At 32.2% G+C, this 20,287-nt stretch overlaps 2 protein-coding genes and 1 pseudogene across 4 annotated transcripts; all 3 read right to left on the bottom strand.

Moving 5' to 3' along the window:
• Positions 966–2,810, bottom strand: LOC104787112 (annotated as a pseudogene).
• Positions 6,753–9,320, bottom strand: LOC104787111 (2-carboxy-1,4-naphthoquinone phytyltransferase, chloroplastic-like). Of its 2 annotated transcripts, none has more exons than XM_019245966.1 (12): positions 9,030–9,320; positions 8,836–8,934; positions 8,543–8,759; positions 8,358–8,461; positions 8,195–8,266; positions 7,961–8,099; positions 7,777–7,883; positions 7,597–7,696; positions 7,478–7,516; positions 7,279–7,389; positions 7,120–7,185; positions 6,753–7,051 (listed from the first exon to the last, which is right to left on the bottom strand). In XM_019245966.1, exons 1-12 carry the CDS (start codon positions 9,065–9,067, stop codon positions 6,956–6,958), a joined length of 1,188 nt encoding a protein of 395 aa, XP_019101511.1. In that variant the 5' UTR covers positions 9,068–9,320; the 3' UTR covers positions 6,753–6,955. The 2 variants fall into 2 exon arrangements, with proteins under 2 accessions (XP_019101511.1, XP_019101512.1); XM_019245967.1 differs by having other exon boundaries at positions 8,543–8,756.
• On the bottom strand, positions 11,027–13,459 carry LOC104787110 (probable BOI-related E3 ubiquitin-protein ligase 3). Of its 2 annotated transcripts, XM_010512632.2 has the most exons (5): positions 13,124–13,459; positions 12,898–12,985; positions 12,206–12,375; positions 11,752–12,122; positions 11,027–11,665 (listed from the first exon to the last, which is right to left on the bottom strand). In XM_010512632.2, the coding sequence occupies exons 3-5, from the start codon at positions 12,312–12,314 to the stop codon at positions 11,123–11,125; spliced, it is 1,023 nt and encodes a 340-aa protein (XP_010510934.1). In that variant the 5' UTR covers positions 12,315–12,375; positions 12,898–12,985; positions 13,124–13,459; the 3' UTR covers positions 11,027–11,122. The 2 variants fall into 2 exon arrangements, with proteins under 2 accessions (XP_010510934.1, XP_010510935.1); XM_010512633.1 differs by lacking the exons at positions 12,898–12,985; positions 13,124–13,459 and adding an exon at positions 12,701–12,888.

The following is a 20,287-nucleotide window of genomic DNA, read 5'->3' as shown; positions in this document are numbered from 1 at the left end:
AATTTCTTTAATTGATGAATTAATTCAATTTTCTAAATTATTTAATTGAAAATATACAATTCTTTTATCTCCACTGTGTGACACATGTTTTATTCAGTGCTTCAAAGGGTGATTTAACCATGTGTTTTAAGCGTCTGAATTGGGTTACAAGCAAGTATATATAAAATGTCTTCATCATCAGTTCTCGAGCCATAATTAAGTGTTTTACTAAAGCTTTTGCTATCTTTTTTATACATCTATGTATACATAGGCTTTACATGTTTTAATTTTTAAACTCACCAAGTTTTTTTCTTTTGCGCATATTTTATAAGTTCCACCGACTCATAAAGTTTACATAGAAAGTTTAGTTCTAAACCTCACACTATTCCCTCCACTATCATTCTACTCATACTCAATAGGTAGAACGGAATATTTATATAAATTTTGTAGTTTTCTCTATAGCCAACTTTAACATTGTAGATCGGCTCAAGAGCTGAAGACAAAAGTAATTACCGATCATATCCCTAAATACTAGTGTCAGTCCCGTTTGCGAGTAGTAGGGGAGAACTAATCAAACCCTAACTTCTGTTGAGTGATGAACCTCTACTAAGCTTGACAAATAAAGAGCTGAAAAAGAATATATAGAACGATATACATTTCTTTGGAAAGTCAAAGATCCTACACCCGCAAAAGGTTATTTCAAAGCCTAGTTGGAAGTTGTAAAATTCCATTGACGAGATATGCGTGCCATTCAGAGAGACATTTTTGTCCATTCGATTACACAAAATGGTTACTTGATTAGTTTGGCCTATGTAGATGCATTTTGATCTATATGTCTTGTGCATATGTGTAGTTATTTGACCAATTCTCTGTTCAATTCGTTAAGACTTTAATTTGTTTTAAAGGAACCCATCAATGGTGATATTTATTGTATAATCAAGTCAATGTAATGTTTTTATATTCATTTCATAAAGTTCTAATCATATTCAAATATTTCCTGGACCACCATAAAAGAGTATACGACCGATATCAGCATGTTCAGGACTGTATATGCCAAATCCTTGGTAGCCACGTTCATCGTCAGAGAAATCTTCGAGATAGTTCACGTTGCGGTCAACGTTATAAAAACCGTCGAGTACGGTTATACGTTTCATATATGCACTGTTACTTATATCAGTATTAGAAGGAAACAGTCCATATCCCATTTCAGGACTCGGCAGTGAAGCGCTGTATACTTCTCCACCCCACTCGACTGAATTTCCAAAGCTTTAATGAAACCTACTCGACGGCCAAAAGCCAACTTCCTCTGCCGTGTCACTAAATTCAGACCACCAATTTCCATTTTTTTGGTCCTGTTACACAAAATTAATAGGTAAATTTTAATACTACATTATAAAACACATTATTTAAGCAAAAAATTTGGAATGCTTAAATCAGTCGTAATCCTAATTATCCAAACCTTGATTAGACCAAAGACTGCAGAGTGACTTATCCGATCACCACGAATAGACACTGGCAACACTGGTGAACCAAGCGGAAAATCTTGACGAACGAGTACAAATCCAACGTTGCAGTTGGTATTGTAACATGATTTTCCACCTGACTGTTCCATCAATACATACATATATCTCCTTATAATTATTTACGTTATTCAAAAAATAAAAAAATGATTTACTAGCTAGCATGATGTGACTAACTTACATTTGTATAGACGAAAGTCCGAGGTTGGTAGTCCTTGTACAATACTGGATTTACCTGAATTAGTAAATATAGTTTGTGTTGAAGAATATAATTCATATTTTGTTAGTTACTAAATAGAACTCGTAGTTCGGCCAGTGTTTTTATCGAGTGCAAGTTGTAGATTGCAAAATAAATAAATCGATATTACTTACAGTCAAACCGAGTTGGATGAAATCCCTTCCCATCTGCATGTGAACTCGAGAAGCATTGGGTAGGCCTAACCTTAGGAGCGGTTATACAAATGTCCATTGTTGCTCCATTGAACCTTTGCTTTGAGTCTTTCGTCCGAAGCACCACATACTAATCCCAATCATTTTTCATTCAATAACCAAACATTATTATCAGTATAAATATCTCAAAATCTAACTTGATAATCCTGTTTTTTTAAATTAAAAGAGGCAACTTACGTGATGTTTGTCGGAATGAACAACACTATTAGGATCATTAGTGGTAGTGTTCCAAGAGCCACGGGGTTTGTGATTATCGCCAAATGAGTCTGTTCTCAAAAGATCGTCTTTGGTGACTCTTCGTATAGGGACCGTACCAATGGGACAACCCACACCATTCTCCCATAAGTAACCAAATCCAGTACTGTTTGACTCTCTTTCTCTCATTCCTTTCCATATTGGACGCATCTAAGATATATCGAACACCATAAACATATTTTCGTCCTGTTATGTTTGTAAAAAAATATAAGAATACATAACCAATATATCTGTAATTATACCTTGTAATGATATGCGTGATTTTTCATAGAAGGATGATCAAATGCTGGTTGCTTGAAGAAATCCACACATCCATATCTTTCTCCATCTATAGTCTATATCATTTACACCCATATATATATATAGAGGTTAACATATTATTTGTATAATATATAGAGAACAACTGCAAGATTATGAAGATATATAAAAAACCTTGATGATCTTGACAGCGGGTTTGTTGACAGTCTTGAGTCTCTTCTGCATTTCTAAATCTTCAAATTTAGGAAAGCTCTTGGCTTCGCCGAAGTCATTGTTGTGACTTATAATTATATGAGCAAAGATGAAACACATAAAGAACACCCATATCATTGAGCCTCTCACTTCCATTTTTTATGAAAAATAAAGAGAAAGAAAGAGAGTTTATGGAATTTTGAAGCATCATATATAGAAGATAAAAGTTTGATATATATATATATAAGGGTCGAGGAGGCTGAGAAAGGAATCAAATCTTTGGTTTTTATTAATTCAAAGACCGTTGACTAAAACATTTATGGAAACAATTATATGCTACTAGATCATAAATTAATCAAATACTCCCTCTGTTTCAAAATATAAGATGTTTTAAAGAATTTTTTGTTTCATAATATAAGATGTTTTCAAGTTTTTATGCAATTTTAAGATTACTTTAGTATTTTATATTATGCAATATTGTTTCTGATTAGTTAAACTTATTAAAAATAAACACTTCTTAATCTACGTATTTTAGTTAAAACATCTTATATTTTGAAACGGAGGGAGTAACATTTAATTAATTCGGTCAAGACTGACCATTCCTCAGACATGATCACATGAAGACATGTTAATACTAAAGAAATATAACATATAATGAAAGATATTCATGATTCCTTAAATTACAAATTCATGTCTGTTCCTGTACTTTGGTTCGTCGTTACTTCATCTAACTCCATTTGGCTTTGGGCTTTTGTTGAGTTGATGGACTGATAATTTATAATTTTTTGGTTGGAATTCTGAGCCGTTTTCATTTCGATGAAATACACAAAAATGTTGGACCAACCCTGCGTTAAATGTAAAGGCTGATGAGTGATAAGTTAAATGTAAACATATAGTTTTTTTTCTTTTCAAAAGAGAGATACAACACAACAAGGTCAAAAAGAAAAATAAATGTTTGGTAAGTGAAATCTAGCGAGCCATAACGAGTCCCGACGACAATGCGGCTCCAAACAATTGATGGAGTCTCACACAGTAATACTTCGTCATGAATATCTTCTCATTAATTTCCTGCATTAAAAATAATAAATTAGCAAAAGTAATTTATTATTGTACCAGTACCAGAGGTGAATATTTCCCCACAGCTAAATCTCCATCCACGTACGTGTAGGGTGTAATAAAGGTAATCAGTATTGTGTGGGTCATTTGACTCATTTCGGGAATCACTTAGACCGCGTTATTGTATAACCAACCTGATGAAAGTGGCCTGGCTGCAGAAAATGATGAGAGATGTGGTAAGGAAGACCAGCAACACCAAGCACGAGCGATGTAATTGTAGTGGCGGCTAAGATTTACTCATATTTTCTCTTAGATTATCTTTTTTTTGGCCAACGAACAATCTTCTGTGTTAAACTATTATGCACGACAGCTCCATAAGCGATTCAAAAAGCTTATGCATGTTAAATTTGGGCTTATCCTGGGCTTCTAACTAAAAACCAATTGGCAATTAGTAGATTGACTCTAACCCTTTATATATTAATGATAGTCCCTTCAAACTTCAGATGTGGGACTTGGATTGTATCCAACAATCTCCCCTTCAATCCAAGGACCACGCCTCCTTGAGATGACAACTCCATCTCGAACCGATCCCACTTGGACCGATAATAAACCCTTCTTGGGCCCCATTACTCGGGTTGACAAGAGGCATGTCCTTATCCACTTTTCTAAATCCACCAGGATTTTTAACCTTGGGCTCTGATACCATGTTAAATTTGGGCTTATCCTGGACTTCTAACTAAAAAACCAATTGGCAATTAGTAGATTGACCCTAACCCTTTATATATTAATGATAGTCCCTTCAAACTTCATATGTGGGACTTGGATTGTATCCAACAATGCAAATCTGGCTGCTTTGACTTTTGTTTTCCTAAATTTGCTGTATTTTGCTTTCTTGTTTTCCACTTTTTTTTGCTAAGAAACCAAAATATTGATTGACTTTTTTGTAAACCAAATTACTGTACTTCATTTATATGATATTTGCACTTTAGCAAAAAAAAAAAAACTATTTGTATCTTCTACAAACGTTATCATTAAATGTAAATTCACATAATTATATATAAAACAAATATAAAGTTACAAATACGTATACCAAAGTGCAAGCCCTTTGACTTCATAACTCGACATTGTGATATTGGGCAATCTCTTGATCATGTCCTCTTTAAAAACAAAAAACAAAAAAATCATAACCTCTTTTATACGTTCTGGAGAATTCTATTAGATAAACATTAAAACATTATGTTGAATAGATTTTTAGCCCCACGTTATGGATGGTGCTGGCAAGTGCCACCGGTAACTATTGAAATAAATAAACATTTTACACTAAACAAAATTATTTAAGTGGCAAAGTGGCTTTAGTTTCTTCAAAAATCTCTTGAACCACACTCCCTTAGATGATGAATTGCCCCCACCCTGGCTATCTTGTGCTCAATAAAAGTAAACCCTAAGATATCTTAGTAGACGAACTTGAAAATGAATTTAAAAAGCAAGTTTAAATAAAGATCATGTTCTTCATAAGTCCTCTAAATCTCTTTAAAAGTTTTTCAAATATATTCTCTAATTGTTCTTCCAAAAATTTTATCATACTTTGAAGGTTTTTCATTTTAGTTCTTTCGAGTTTTTAGGAGTATTAAGGTCTTAGACTAGTGCTAAGCGCAGTTGGAGTTTCTTTACAAACTCATCTTACTAAAATTAAATTCATCCAAACAAAATATCCCCTCCTCCCAAAACATTAAACTTACATCAAACATTTCTATACTACCAGACCTTCGGAAGATTATGATAAGCCTTCAGGAATGTTGAATCGATCGTTGCGGCGATTGTGGTTAGCGTTCATGTAAAAGATTTGAAATATGATAAAAATAAAACTATACATATACATACACCAAAAAACAAATAGTAAAAAATAGCATTAAGATCACTAATCCATAAGGGTTTCTTTTGATCACTCATCGTAAAATATTCAAGTGAAATCTCATTCCTAAGATCCATGACTAGCCAGCCCATATCCTAATTTATGGATCCGTCGTTAATCCCTCCACTAGAAGTGAAACCCACCAACTGAGATCCCAACTTCTGCCAACAATTTCACAACATCATGCACTAAGCACCATGAGCTAATGTTGATTCTAATTTCCCTGTTAATTATATAATGGTTACTACTTCTGGATTAGCTCTTATGGGATGGAACGGGACGGTGGTTGTACTCTGTGTGGCTCTTAGATGTGGGAGAGGAGCATATATGGTGCAGATTTTGTTCAGGAGACCTCAGAGAAGATTGGAGTTCCATTTATTCCTTCCTCAATGCACTCTACTTCAGGAGTCGTGTGAGACAAAAGCGCTCACAAGAGGTGAGAATTTTATTGGAGATTTTTCACTTTGAGCTTGTGAGTCAGATTTCAGTCTTTCGTTTTAATACTATTTTTGAAGTCTTCGCAGGACCCTATCCCTAGTCAAATCAACCCGCTATCTGCATCTCCTACTGAATTGGATTTGTTCCCACTAAATCCATCCAAAAGACCGAAGAGAGAATGAAGATAGAATGTTTCTTGAAGATACTTTGTGGTATTTTGATATACAACAAGGAGATGCTTATTTGTAGTTAACCACTAGTTGTTTGTTTGACGTTGTAGAAACATCAGAATGAACCAGGCTTCTCGGCCATGGGGGTTATTCATAAATGCAACAGCGGATTGGAAGGAATGAAACCGCAATCGACAAGGTCCACAATCTTCAAAGTCGCCGATATTTACCACCAGCACATTATCCTCAAGGTCTGGACTATGGATTCCACCTCTTGATGATTTTCTTGAAAGCACATGGATCCAAAGAAGAACTCTAGTGGTCTGGCATGAATGATTCAAGAATTGGAGAGCAGTCCATATCGAGAAACAAATTATGTCTTACAGACAAAAGCAGAAGCTCGCCGTATAGGGCCATCATTTGTGTTGGGAATCTAAACTATCGCAATGTAGTCTTCGAACCAGAATACCAGATGCACAAGAAACGTCAACAGACTTGCACTAAATCCGAAATGGCCCGTCCTTCAACCTATCCATGAAGTTATACTTCACTGCAGCCTAAAAATTCAATCTACAGAAGATAGAATCACTCACCATGCTTGTGATTTGAGTCCTTTAGCAACTGTTCTAAGTTCGAATGTTTGGTAATTCGTTTGTTTTTTTTTTTTCAGATAAAAAGAGACATCACAAGGCCAAAGAGAAAAACAAATGTTTGGTAAATGTAATCTAGCCAGCGATAACGAGTCCTAACGACAATGCGGTGCCAAACAATGCATGGAGTCTCACACAATAATACTTGGCCATGAATATCTTCTCATTTTCCTGCATTAAAAGAAACAAATAGATTAGCAAAACTAAGATTTCCAATTTTCAACTTTAAATTTTCTTACCTTGTGGTGCTTTTCGACATAGCTTGAAACCAAATTCCCAACTGGTAATGTCAGGAAACACATCAACTGAAACACCCAACAACAACGACAACAAATAAAAAACAGGTTTTAGTTATATATATTTGTATTTCAGTCATGTTCTCGAATCTGATAACTTACTGCGCAAGGTAGTGGCAAAATCTTTGTTAAACCAAGAACAAGAAGCATTGAATATAGCAAACGAATGGCCCATCTCACAAAAAGAGCTCCCTTTTCAGTCCCTAACCGAACCTGTGTAAACCAAAACAAATCTTAATCATAAGCACAATCGCTATATTCAGTATTAAACCTTTGTTTGTGTTTTTTTTCACAATTTTACCAGAGGTGAGTATTTCCCCACAGCTAAATCTCCATCCACCTGTAGAAGAATGTAGAGGGAATCAGTATTGTGTGGTTCATTTCAGGAAACCATTAAGACTGCCTTTTATATGAACCAACCTGATGAAAGTGGCTGCAGAAAAGGATGAGAGATGTAGTAAATCCAACAAGGAGAGATGATGAAAGGACCCTACCGCTTAACGGAAGGTGCCTCATCTCGCTGCCAAATCCAGTTTAAGTTATTAACAACTCATGGAAACAGAACTTGATGAGGGTCGTTAGAACGAAATTTGGATATACCTTGAGCTACCAAGAAGTAGATAAAAAGCAGTAGTAGCAAATGGACCAAATGCTGCAAAGCATAGAGGCTCTCCTAATCCTTGGTAACTTAACCGAAATGGCGGACACTAAAAAAAACCAATCACAACGTACTATCAAGTTCGATTCTCCTGTATCAAATTGTCATCTATGGAGTGACATTCACCTGGTATACATAGCCACAGAGTATTGCCGAGGCCAGTAATAGTATTGCACGGATATTACTTGCATTCAAAGATGTCCAAACAAGACCAGCAACACCAAGCATAAGTGATGTAATTGCAGCGGCTAAGGTTCCTGCCCGACTTTTCCAAGTAAAAACCCACAAAGCAAATTTAGTAGGAGGGTACTGAGAAACATAAACTTCAAAGTGGCAAACTCTATCCTTTTGATACTTTACCTTCCAAGCAGATTCACTACTGATTCCTTTTTGTTCTTATCAGCTCCGGTATCAAAATCATAAACATCATTGCTGCATTAAAACCATGTTTGGAAATAGTAAATACATGAAAGAGGTAAACTTTATCTATAAACGAACATGTTAAGGGATATCAATCAATCACCTTAAGTTGAGCCAAGTAATGATAAGAATTGATGAGAGCATAAGTGTAGCATAACGTCTAGCGAGAAACAAACCCGTCTCTATATAGGCCGCTGAAGCGCCAACCTAAGGCATTTGAACAGTGAATATATAGCATTCAAAAGGCAATGGAGGACATAGAAAAGGTTTCTTCTTAGGGAAACATACCGTAAGAGGAACTAAAGCGACAGAGTAAATGGGTAGTTTGATTGCTCTCCATATCAATTTTGCTTTGGGGATTTCCTCTTCTTGATACACTATTGCTGCATCTCCATAACTCTTACAAAAGATTGGTCCAGCTCTAAGGTTTCGTATCCTTTTAGCATTCAGATTCTCCCGTGAATTTAACTCCAACAACGGTAATCTTGTGATTCCATATCCTCTGCTGGGAAGCTAAGCTAAGTAATTTTAGTGAAAGTTCAAAGTAGATTATAGTCAAAGAACAAAACTTTGGGTGTTACCTTGTGAACCTCGGTTTCACAAACAAATCAGTTGACTTTTTGGGCACAAGTCCATGAGTTATGTCACAGAGAGAAACTAAATTCATCATTTCCAGTGCTCTGCAAAAACAAGAAAAAGTTTTTTTTTGTTTCAATTTACAAAGCAAAATACACTAGAGCAAAGCAGAAGAAAGATACAAAGTTTGGGAATTTACCTTTCTAACACGAGTCTTTCGAAAAAATACGTAATCATAACACTTCTTATTATCGGAAACAGATTTGAACTTGGCTCGTCTGCAACGCCAACGCCATGAACCCACCCCAACTAATCTGGAAGCTTGATTTATGCGAAGATGCAAGCAAAATGGAGTGAACTGAATCAAGAATCAGAGGATTTGTGAAGGAATCTATGCAATGCAAATGCAGAGAAGGTGTTTGGATTTGTTGTTTATACAGACAAGAATTTGAATGTTGGGTTTGGAGGAAGAGACATGATGAATGATCAAGTGGATGGATATAAACACAAGCTCTGGTTGGAAGATAAAATCACGTGAGGTTCACGTGTCTTTGACAATATTTTAATTCAAGTAGAGGATGGGCCTTCAAGGCCCATAATAGTATGAGTTTGATTTGTACAAATATTATACAGTGATTTATTACAATTTAAACACAGTTGACATATATTTACGGAATTACAGTTAAACCAAATTAAAATACTAATCCAAAAAAAAAAAAAATTCATATTTTAGATGGTAAGATCAGTTTAATCTTCTTACAAACATAAAATGATTTTTAAAACAAATATTCAGTTTTATTTGTCTTTTTCTTACGGGATAATAATTGTTAAAAAAAAAAAATTGCATAAGTTCTAATACTTGCAATATATGTATTATAGGAGTTGCTACATTTTTTCAAAAACTTATTAAATCAAATATCAAACAATGTTGATTAGGGTATCTATCGACATTTTAATTTTTTTTTTCTAATTTTGAGTTTTCAACCTTAATTATTATTTTATTATTTATGTGGTTGATGTGGTAACCGTAAACATGGTCTCTCATACTTGGTTGTAATCCATAATCGTTTCACTAAAAAAGTTAATAATATATATTTTAAATAGATTACACCTAACTGTAAACTATATAAGAGTGATATGCTCTATCAGCAATGCTTCTATCTGCTCTATTTGTCATGCTTATAGCTTTTTTAGAACTCATATCAACTACTAATGTTGAAATCATTAATAAATATTTTATTAATATAAAACTAAAATAACATTTGTTTACATGTACTATATAAAATAACTAAAATAAATTGATACTTATATTTTTGTTTTTGAAGAATTTTAAATTGCATAAATACAAAATGACATTTTTGTCAAATATTTTATTTAGAATTTTCATTTTTATTATAGAAATATTTGATTAGTTTTCACAATTAAAACATATAATTTGGACACTTAGATCAGTTTAAACTGCATTTACTCCGCGAGATCCATTTGATCCGTATTTATTCTATTTGATTCCTTTGATCCACTTTTTCCATTAGACTCCTTTGTTTTTTATTTATTTTTCTCCAAATGAAAGTTTGGACCAAGCCTGTACAATAAGTTAAGGAGTATTTTCAAAAATACCTCTTTTCTATGTCATTTTCAAAAATACTACTTTAAGTATTAAGGTATTAAGGTATGGTTAGATCATCTAACTTAGATGTGAGGTATTAAGGTATCAAGATTTCATATTTTTTTACTCATTTATAGTGCTGGATGATCACATCCTTTTGTCTACTACTTATTTAAAATAATATTATTTAGAGCTGAAAATAATTATAGTCTAAATTGAAGTTCTATCACTACAACAAAAACGTTTGCAATACACTAAAATCTGCAAGTATAATTCAACCAATAATTCATTTTATGTTTTGGTGTATTTACTTTCACAACAACATGAGAAATGTGACTTTAAATTTTAATGTATGAATGTTATATTTTGGTTATACTCCGGTTACTAAATTTGCTTGGAAAAGAAGTTTCGCAGCAAGAAAATAAATAGAAAAAAATCAGCGAAAACATGTTTTATTTCATTCTAGCAATGAGTCTAAATCAACAGCTTTGATATATCGTACTTAATTCAATTAGTATCTCTTGTTCAAAACGGCTGCCTTATTTACTAAATAGCAGAATCATGTTATACAGGTTTAATGACAAAATGAAAGATACTCAAGCAAATTTTTCATGTTGAGCTCATCATCATCACATACAAAATATGTTCCATTCTCCATCATTAACTTTCCAGGGTATTAGGACAACTCAGGAGAAGAAGACCTGAACGCTTGATGTTTTCAAAGACTGGCAAACAGGACAAACACCAGTAAATACATCACAGTCTTTACACAAACTCAAGTGTCTACACGGCACGAGCAAGACCGAAACCTCTTTTATGTTACAAGACTTGCATCTCATCCCAGCACTTGGCATCCCCGGGATGTTCAAGTAGTTGTATGAGGGTGCCTCGTCATCAATCTCACTATCCCCAAACCCTTCTTTCATATGATGATGATCAGCTACTACTCTTACTGCATTGTTGTCGTTTCCATGTGACATCACTTGTTGCAAATTAACCTTCAAGGCATTAACCACAGATTCATTGTACTTTGCTTTGTAATGCCAGTTCTGAGCTTCCACTGCCACTTGTTTTATCTTATCCACGAGTTCCCGATTCTTCTTGTTCATGCTTTCAATCTCCTGGTCTTTCTCTTGAAGCTTCTTGCTCACATCCTTTTCTAAGGCTGTGACAAATGTCTTTACATGTCTCAGTTTTATATCTCTCACACCTTTAACCATTTGATCCGCCTGTTCCAAGAAAGAGTTTAATCTCAAGTCTCAACAACATTGGGTATATATACAAAATCATAAAGCTTTGCAGATCAAATTAGTACCCGGAATTTAATAAACTGATCAAGCTCATCTCTCTGTCTATCGAGGTCCACTCTGATATTGTCACCAAGTGACTGAAAGACTGGATTTGTGATGCTTCCATTTGCCGAAGTTACAGAAGAGTTGCGCTCATCGTCGTCGTAAGATAGTCTCAGACCAGTTGACACTAAGTTCTGCTTTGGGACTTCATCTTGAACAATAATACTATTGTTGTTGTAGTTATGGTTCAAAGAGATCTGCAGCTTCTGCTGTCTCTGGATATTATTATCGTTGATTTCGGTTTCCCTTCCCCGTTTGCTAATATGCCGAATCATCGGAGCAAGGTTATCATTAGCAAAATAGTTTACAGGATCAATAGTACAACCAGCTCTCACTGCAACCACATACAAAAGAGAAACTCTGTAAAGTTGTAACAACATTTGAACCAAAAGATGAACAGAAATCACAAAAACTTACTCGTCCCGAGCAAGTGAAGCTGATTCAACGATGTGTTCGTCTGGTACTGAAACTGGCTATCGTTCATTAGAACCTGCGGCACAGTGTTCTCATTGTTGCCTCCCAACATCTTCTTTAGTGTGTGTGTGTGTATATAAATAGTGTAAAGTATTCAACTTTGAGTAAGAAACCTGCAGACAAATGAAATTAATGAGCAGAGACCTACTTAGACTAAACTATCCTAAGCAATACATATAACAATCCAACTAGAGACAAAGCTGAGAAAGTGAGATGTTTTGAGGAAACTATGGTCCAACACAATGATCAAAGTCTGGATACATTACAAATACTAAGTAGCCAGTAGGAGTTGATTGATTCTTAATCACACACAGATGATAACGCTAGGGATTTGAGTTGTTAATCAATATATAGTCAATCAAGTCTAAAGAGATAAGGATAAAGTTTACATATTTGATGAAGATAAAAAGAGTATACAATCTCTATATAGTTACGAACCAGACTGGTTGATCTGATCATGGTCAAAGATTCAATTCATCTGAATATTTAGGTAACTTACAAAAACAGGCAAAATCTCTGAAACACGGAAACCACATATCAGACTTCAAAGACATATCCAAAAGGATCTTGTAAGAACAAGACATATCTAAAAAAAAATGCTCTGTAAGAGAGAAGCTTAAAAGAACATACGTTACCTCTTCTTTAAAGATTTGCCCATCAAAAAAATTAATCCGATTTACAATTGTCAAAATAAATAAATCAAGCCCTAGCTTCCTTCAGATCCTGCAAACACACACAAGGAAGAAAATAAAAAAAATTCTTTATCTTCCTCATCATCATCATCATCATCATCATCAAGATAAAAAAAAAAAAAAACAAGTTTGATTCTTTTCATCAACTAGCTTCGGAATAAACAGAAACCTGTAAAATCGAAGAGAAGCTAGCCAATCAATCAATATAAAAGATTCAGAATCTTAAGAAGAAGAAGATGGGTTCGTTGAATTGTGTGTGAAACGCAGAGAAACAAAAACATCCAAGAATTTTAATTTTAATTTAAGGGAAGAAGAAAGAATAAAAGACCCAAGAAAGAAAGAAAGAAAGAAAGAAAGAAAGAAAGAAAAAAAAAAAGAGTGAAATGAAACGAATGATGGAGTCGGAGAGGTGAGAAAGCAGAGAGAGAGAGAGAGAGAAGAGGACAGGACACAGTGGTGATTGGTGAAGGAGTGGGAGAACTGTTGGGTGGCAATATCGAAATTAAAACAAACACAAATATAAATCTTGAAACTAATACCAAAAATTATTTTTATTTTTTAAAAACAAATAAATTTTGATTTGGGGTGGTGGTGACCGGTGAATCGGTGATGATAACTAGCAGTAGGACTAATAATTATAACCAGTGCCGGTGGTTATTGGTTTTGCTGACTTTTTCCCCGTGAGTTGTGCCTCTCTGGTGACGCCATTTATACTCTACATTTCTTAAATTTTTGTGACATCTAAAAGAATTGATTCGGCAATCCATACCATTAAAGTGTATCTTTTCGATCTATTGTTAAGCTGGGAAAGTCTCAAGATGGCTAATTTTCGACAAAGTGATTGTGGGAATTATAAAAATGAAGACAAAATATATGAAAATATAATGTCATGATTTTTAGGGTTGATAAAAAAGTCTTTAAAGCCTAGTAAACCGATCGTCGGCTCGGATATGGATGGGTTCACAGGTCCGAAGTGGACGTAGAGTCCACTAAATAATTAGAACCATGGACTAGTAGACATAGTGTCCATTAAAAGATAGAAGTCAGAACGTTATAATTTTTTTCTCCTTATTTGTATTTGACTGATTCATTCCTAGGATTTAGAACTCCCGTGATGTCATGCAGGAAGTATTTTAAAAAAAAGAATTAAAGTAATAAATTATATATTATGAAATTATTTGAAAGTAATAGAATAGTTTGAAAGTATCTGCTACAAATAAAACTAAAATTATTTACAAAGGATAAATAATATGTATGTTTTTTTGTGTGCAAATAAGTATGTTTAAATACATAAATATCAAACATAAACTATTAGTAAAAACACGACTATCAAAATAAAAACTTATAATAAAAAATATTATGACAAAGAGACACAAATTTACAAAAAAAAACATTGTTTAAAGCATTATAAATATAAGATATTTTATGAGAATTATAGTAAAAATGCTACAACCATCATAACAGTTATTAATATTACTAGTAAAAAACTATTATGACAAAGTGACCTTAACTCAGAATATTGAACTAATGGTTGTATTGAGTAAATGTAATCTTCTAATAAATCATTATAATTAATAAAATATATTTAATAATGAGTGAAAAATTTTCAACAAAAAGTTAAAAGAAAAATACACAACTTTTCAAAAGAAAATGATTTTATATATTAAAATAATTTTTAAGTTGTACGTAGTAAATTTCTATATTACTATAATCATTTCTAAAATTTTTAGTTAGATTATAAAATAACATTGGATATTGGATATTAATATTCAAATTATTTAGTTTCAACATAAAACAGAGAATTTATTTGAACAAACAATGATTTGTTAGTTCTTGATGGAATAGATAGTCCAAAAGAAATGATTACTTAAATTAAATAGTCACACATGTTAGAACGAATAGTTGTGATGAAAAAATATGAATAAAATATGGTGAAAGACACAACTCTACAATGTAAAGATACAACCCTTGACAAAACATATTAAAACAAATTTCTTACAAAAATGTACAACAAAAGATCGCAATTATTGTTCATATTTATTCAGACTGTTATTATTATATTGGTTAAATTTGATTTAAAAAAAAAATCAAATTTTAAAGAGATGAATCAGATGATAACACTAATTTTGTTGTTAATTATGAATAAAGAGACAAAAAATACTTGGGTTCATCCTTAGGAGTGAACTCTTTTATTTATCTCCTCCTTTTTTAACATCATGATGTCACCCTTATCATCTTATAATTTTCCCGCCAAAATTCCAAACTCACAATTTTCTCGCGAAAAAAACGCAAAACTGAAATTTTTAGCTTAAAATGCGCATCCGTAATTTTCCGGCTAAAATTTTGAACTTATAATTTTTTGCCAAAAACAAATCCGTAAATTTTTTACCAAAAATGTGAATCCGTAATGTTCTCGCCAAAAATGCAAGCCCGTAAATTTCTCGACAAAAACGCAAACCCGTAAATTTCCTACCAAAAACAAACCCCTAAATTTCTCGCCCAAAATGTAAATTTGCCGCCAAAAATGCAAACCTACAATTTTTCTGCCAGAAAATGTAAACTCATAATTTTCTCTCTAAATATGCAAAACCATAACTTTCCACTAAAAATTATGTGACGTTGATGATGGTCAGTCTTGGCCCATGGCTAAAGACCGTGAAGCTGGTGCTTTAAGCATCACGAAAATATATAAGTATTAAGAACATCAACTTCCAAAAGTGTGCTGTAATGTAGTGGTTAATTTCGGTTAGGAAGGCTTAAATGTTTCCAGTTTGAAGCATACATGATTCATTTTTGTATTTTTATTTTACTTTTGTTTTTAGAGGGTTAAAAAAAAATGCTTTAGGCATGAAAATCTATTGCGCAGGCCCTGATGATGGTGATGGTGATAACGATGATGATTGTGGCGAAAATGATGATAAAAATTAATTATAATTATTTTTATGCTAAAAACTAATTAATTTATATTGTAGTGGATTAATCCACTTCATTTAAACTCATTTAACTAAATGGATTCAAAGGTTTATCTAACTCAACTGTTAAATGAGTGGAGTAAACTCATGAACTCATTTAACTTTAAACTCATTGGATACTGAATTGAGTTGGATTTGGTTAACCATTTGACCTAGTCAATAATAATTTATTATCGACCTAGAATTGAGTATCTTTTGAAATTGTCAACATATAAATCATCAAAAATTTGCATTCTAGGACTTATTCCTGTGTTGTACCATAAGACAATTTTTGTTCTTTAACTATTAATCTTTAAAAAAGTCTATATAGTATGTGGAATAATAATTAGAAAAACATAAAAATACAATAAAAGAGGATGTTATATCAAAGTATAATGTAAATCAATAACTTTACTCACGAATTTGACAATCCATAAAACATATTGACATAATCATGGATCCTAAGTCCTAACACCCTAATATAGAAAAGAGAAAAAATGATACTCCCTCTGTATCATAATACTTGATGTTTTAGAATTTTTACATGAATTAAGAAAAACATTTAATGTTTAGCAATAAATGTATTCTTCATTTATAATAACATATTTTTATAATTATTAACTAATAGTATTTCATCAAATTTTTAAATTCTCATTTAATGATTCTTGAAATTTGTAATTTCTTAGTATTAATTGATAAAAGTATACAGAAAATCATCCTTTGTGATACAAGAAAAAATTCTAGAACATCAAGTATTCTGATACAGAGGGAGTATTTTATAGGACAAAATATGAAAACAGAAAAAGTAAAAAAGACATAATAAATAGCACATAAATCACATTTTCATTGGCGTTGTCATAGAAAAACTGGTTTGCTTATGGGAAGTATTATACTTGATTAAAAAAATAGTAGAGCTTTTTTTATGAGTGATTTCCAAAAATCCTGGTTAAAAAATTAGAAATATCTTTAAAAAATCATCATTTCCGATATGTTTTGTAAGATTTAGAAAATTATTTTGGAATATGCTATTATGTATGAGTGTAAATGCCGTAATTAACTACATGCATGTACCTTTATAATCAAGAAATTTCAATTGCTTATCAATTTAGTAATCTATCTTACCATTTTAAAATTCCATACCCAATAATATATAGATTTAAAACTTGTAATTAAAAAAAGAAAATCAAAACTTAATTTTATTCAGATATTTTAGGAAAACATTTATTTCCATACCTGATTTTTGTTTATTTCAATTTTTTTTTAAATATGTTAATTATAATGGCATGAGATGTAAATATATCTCAACTTCACGTCTTCTTTTCTAAAACTGCTGGAAAAATGTTAATAGATAGTAATTTGTTTTAATATCATTTCCCAACCTAAGTTAATGTTAATAATATTGCATATTATTAATTTCAAGCCATTCAAATTAATTTTGGCGTCAATGTTACTATTTTGTAGTAGCTTCTAATTGATGTGTTCATCGTAAGATAAACTATTATTACTCGTACCTAGAAGGGTTGCTAATACCTAATAGCATAGGTTTTTTAATTTATCTTTGAAAATTAAAGCAAAATATTAACAATTTTTCTTTTAAAACAATACAAGAAAATGTTTAGCTACGGAGAAAAGGTAACAACAAATCTGATTCATCCGTTCCTATTGATCATCATCATCTTCCTCCTTTCAAATTCCTCAACTAAATGCATCTAAGTCTTACAATTTTCTGCCAATATAAACTTACGTCCAGGACTCCAGTGCTTCAGTGTTAGTTTTTGTAGATTAATTTAACTATTCAAATTTGGATATTTTTAAGTTAAATATCACTGGTTAAAACATATAGACATAATAACAATAGGTGATGTGTTTTTTTCTAAAGTTTTAGAAGTGATTGATTCACTTCTAATAACAATATGGTGTTTTACAAATTGAATATCCACACATATGCATATATATTAACTTTTGTTAATCGCTAGACCTTAATAAGAGAGTAAAATGTGATTTTGAAAATTATATTAATTAGGTATATTTTTGTTATAAAAGTTATGCTCTCATCGTTCATTCATAACGTAATAAATATTTTATATGAACAAACTGAACAAGTAGCACCAGTGGTCTAGTGGTAGAATAGTACCCTGCCACGGTACAGACCCAGGTTCGATTATCGGCTGTTGCACTGAGCTGTGAAGAAATTGGCAAGCGTTGGTTGGGTCCTTCGTATTCTTCTGACCTAGCAGATGATATATGTCCACGACTCTGAGCTCTTTTATTTTTTGTTTTCCCCATCTTAATTAGGTTTCTAATTAGTCAATATTCGATTTTTATCTATATATACATTTTTTTAGACATTTACCAAACAAATACTGAGTTTGAACTTATTTACAAGCATGCCATTACCATTAAATAATTAATTTAATAAAAAAATTAGTTCTACATATATTTGATTTCTATAAAAACTAAGTGTTTTAAAAGGTAACAACCATAATTGCAAATGTATACAGATTTTATTTCTTTATTTTATAAAGAGGTGAATGATTTGATAAAAAGAGGTTTCTAATTAGTCAATATCCGATTTTTATCTATATATACATTTTTTAGACATTTACCAAACAAATACTGAATTTGAACTTATTTACAAGCATGCCATTACCATTAAATAATTAATTTAATAAACAAATTAGTTCTACATATATTTGATTTCTATAAAAACTAAGTATTTTAAAAGGTAACAACCATAATTGCAAATGTATACAGATTTTATTTCTTTATTTTATAAAGAGGTGAATGATTTGATAAAAAGTGAATTTTAGCTTTACATACTATATTTTACTTTTACGGGTTTAAGTTTTACGGATTAAAAATCTTTGAACATGTTGCGTGAACCAACACTATATTTTGCTTTCATGTTGAACTATAGAACCAACACTAAAACTATTAGTTTATTTCATATACTACAGATTTGTAGTCATAGTTTGAAAAATCAACTTATAAATTATTTAGTATATTAATTACAAAATATTACACATGCTACAACCTATGTTGCATGGAAACTCTTTTTGAGGTGCGTTTCGCGTTTCCGAAACGTTTCGGAAACAGAAACTCGTGGAAACTCGGAAACAAGTCACAGAAACACGATTCCTAAAAATCTCTGTTTGGAAACACGATGGAAACTCCGTTTTCGTTTTGGAAACACGACGGAAACTCTTTTTTATAATTTCAAAATTTAATAAATAAATAAATTGAAAATATAAGAATTCATGATACATATAATGATAAATAAATATAATATAATTAGTAGCTTAAAAGTTAAAATCTCTAAATATATGGCTGGACAAAAAATTTGATTTTGAACATTTTTTTTTTACAGTTTTACTTTTAATTAAACTATTTAATATTTATATTTTGAATTTGTGTTGTTTCAGATTTTTTTAATATGATTTTTATGTTTGGGGATTTATTATAGGGAGATTCTCAAAAATAGCACTATTTTAAGTTTTTGTTCCAAAACTAGCACACACTATTAAAAATCCCAAGTTTAGCACAATTAAAATTTTGGAGAAAATTATTAAAAATAAAATAAATAAGATATTCATACGATTGTTTTACCTGTTTTTGACTTGACGGAACTTATGTGGAACTCCGACGATGACGATCTCAAAATCCATTCTTCCTCCCAGCTTTGGATTTGTAAACCTCTTCAACCTACAAACGCTAACAGAAACATCTCTCACCGCTTTGCAAACAAAAAGCCCAGACTCAGTCGTGATCCGGGAAAGGAGAATGTGACTCTGCCTCCATCTCCGCCTCCTGAATCTAGCTCCGATCCGTCTATTGACTATGGTACGGTACGGATCTGCTCTGCTCGTCATCTACTCCTGATTGTAGCTTAGATTGTATCCTATCGAGTGTTGATTGCTCTGTAGGAGATTTCAATACTTCAATTTGTTTTTTCTGGGAAGAGGACCATGGTTTCTTTGATAAATTGGAAAACAATGGCTGTTTAAAGGCAAAATTGTGAGGGTTATTTATGCAATTCTATGGAAGATAGGTTATCAAAGTCGAGAATTTGTTCGGGTCTAGAGAAACTCTTATTAGTAATAAGCTTGTATTTGATTAAATATGGGCTTGGGATTAAAGAATTTTTTTATTTTCCATTCTATTGTATTTTTACCAAAATCGTTCATCACCTTGGTTTTGTAACAGTGAAATGAAGTTTAAGGCATTTATAATTGAGAATGGTGGGAGTCTTCTAGAGAAGAGGTTTCTTCCAACATTTGACAAAATGGGAAGACCTGTCATCTTCTTCTCACTAAAGAACACTTGTTCTTCCTTCATAACCTTCTCAACGATGATGGGGTGCTCAGCTTCGCAAAGATGTTCTC

This window comes from Camelina sativa, chromosome 5 (assembly GCF_000633955.1).
Source record: "Camelina sativa cultivar DH55 chromosome 5, Cs, whole genome shotgun sequence".
Classification (NCBI taxonomy): domain Eukaryota; kingdom Viridiplantae; phylum Streptophyta; class Magnoliopsida; order Brassicales; family Brassicaceae; genus Camelina; species Camelina sativa.
The sequence above is the reverse complement of the archived record's forward strand: the minus strand, read 5'-3'. Positions and strand labels throughout refer to the sequence as shown.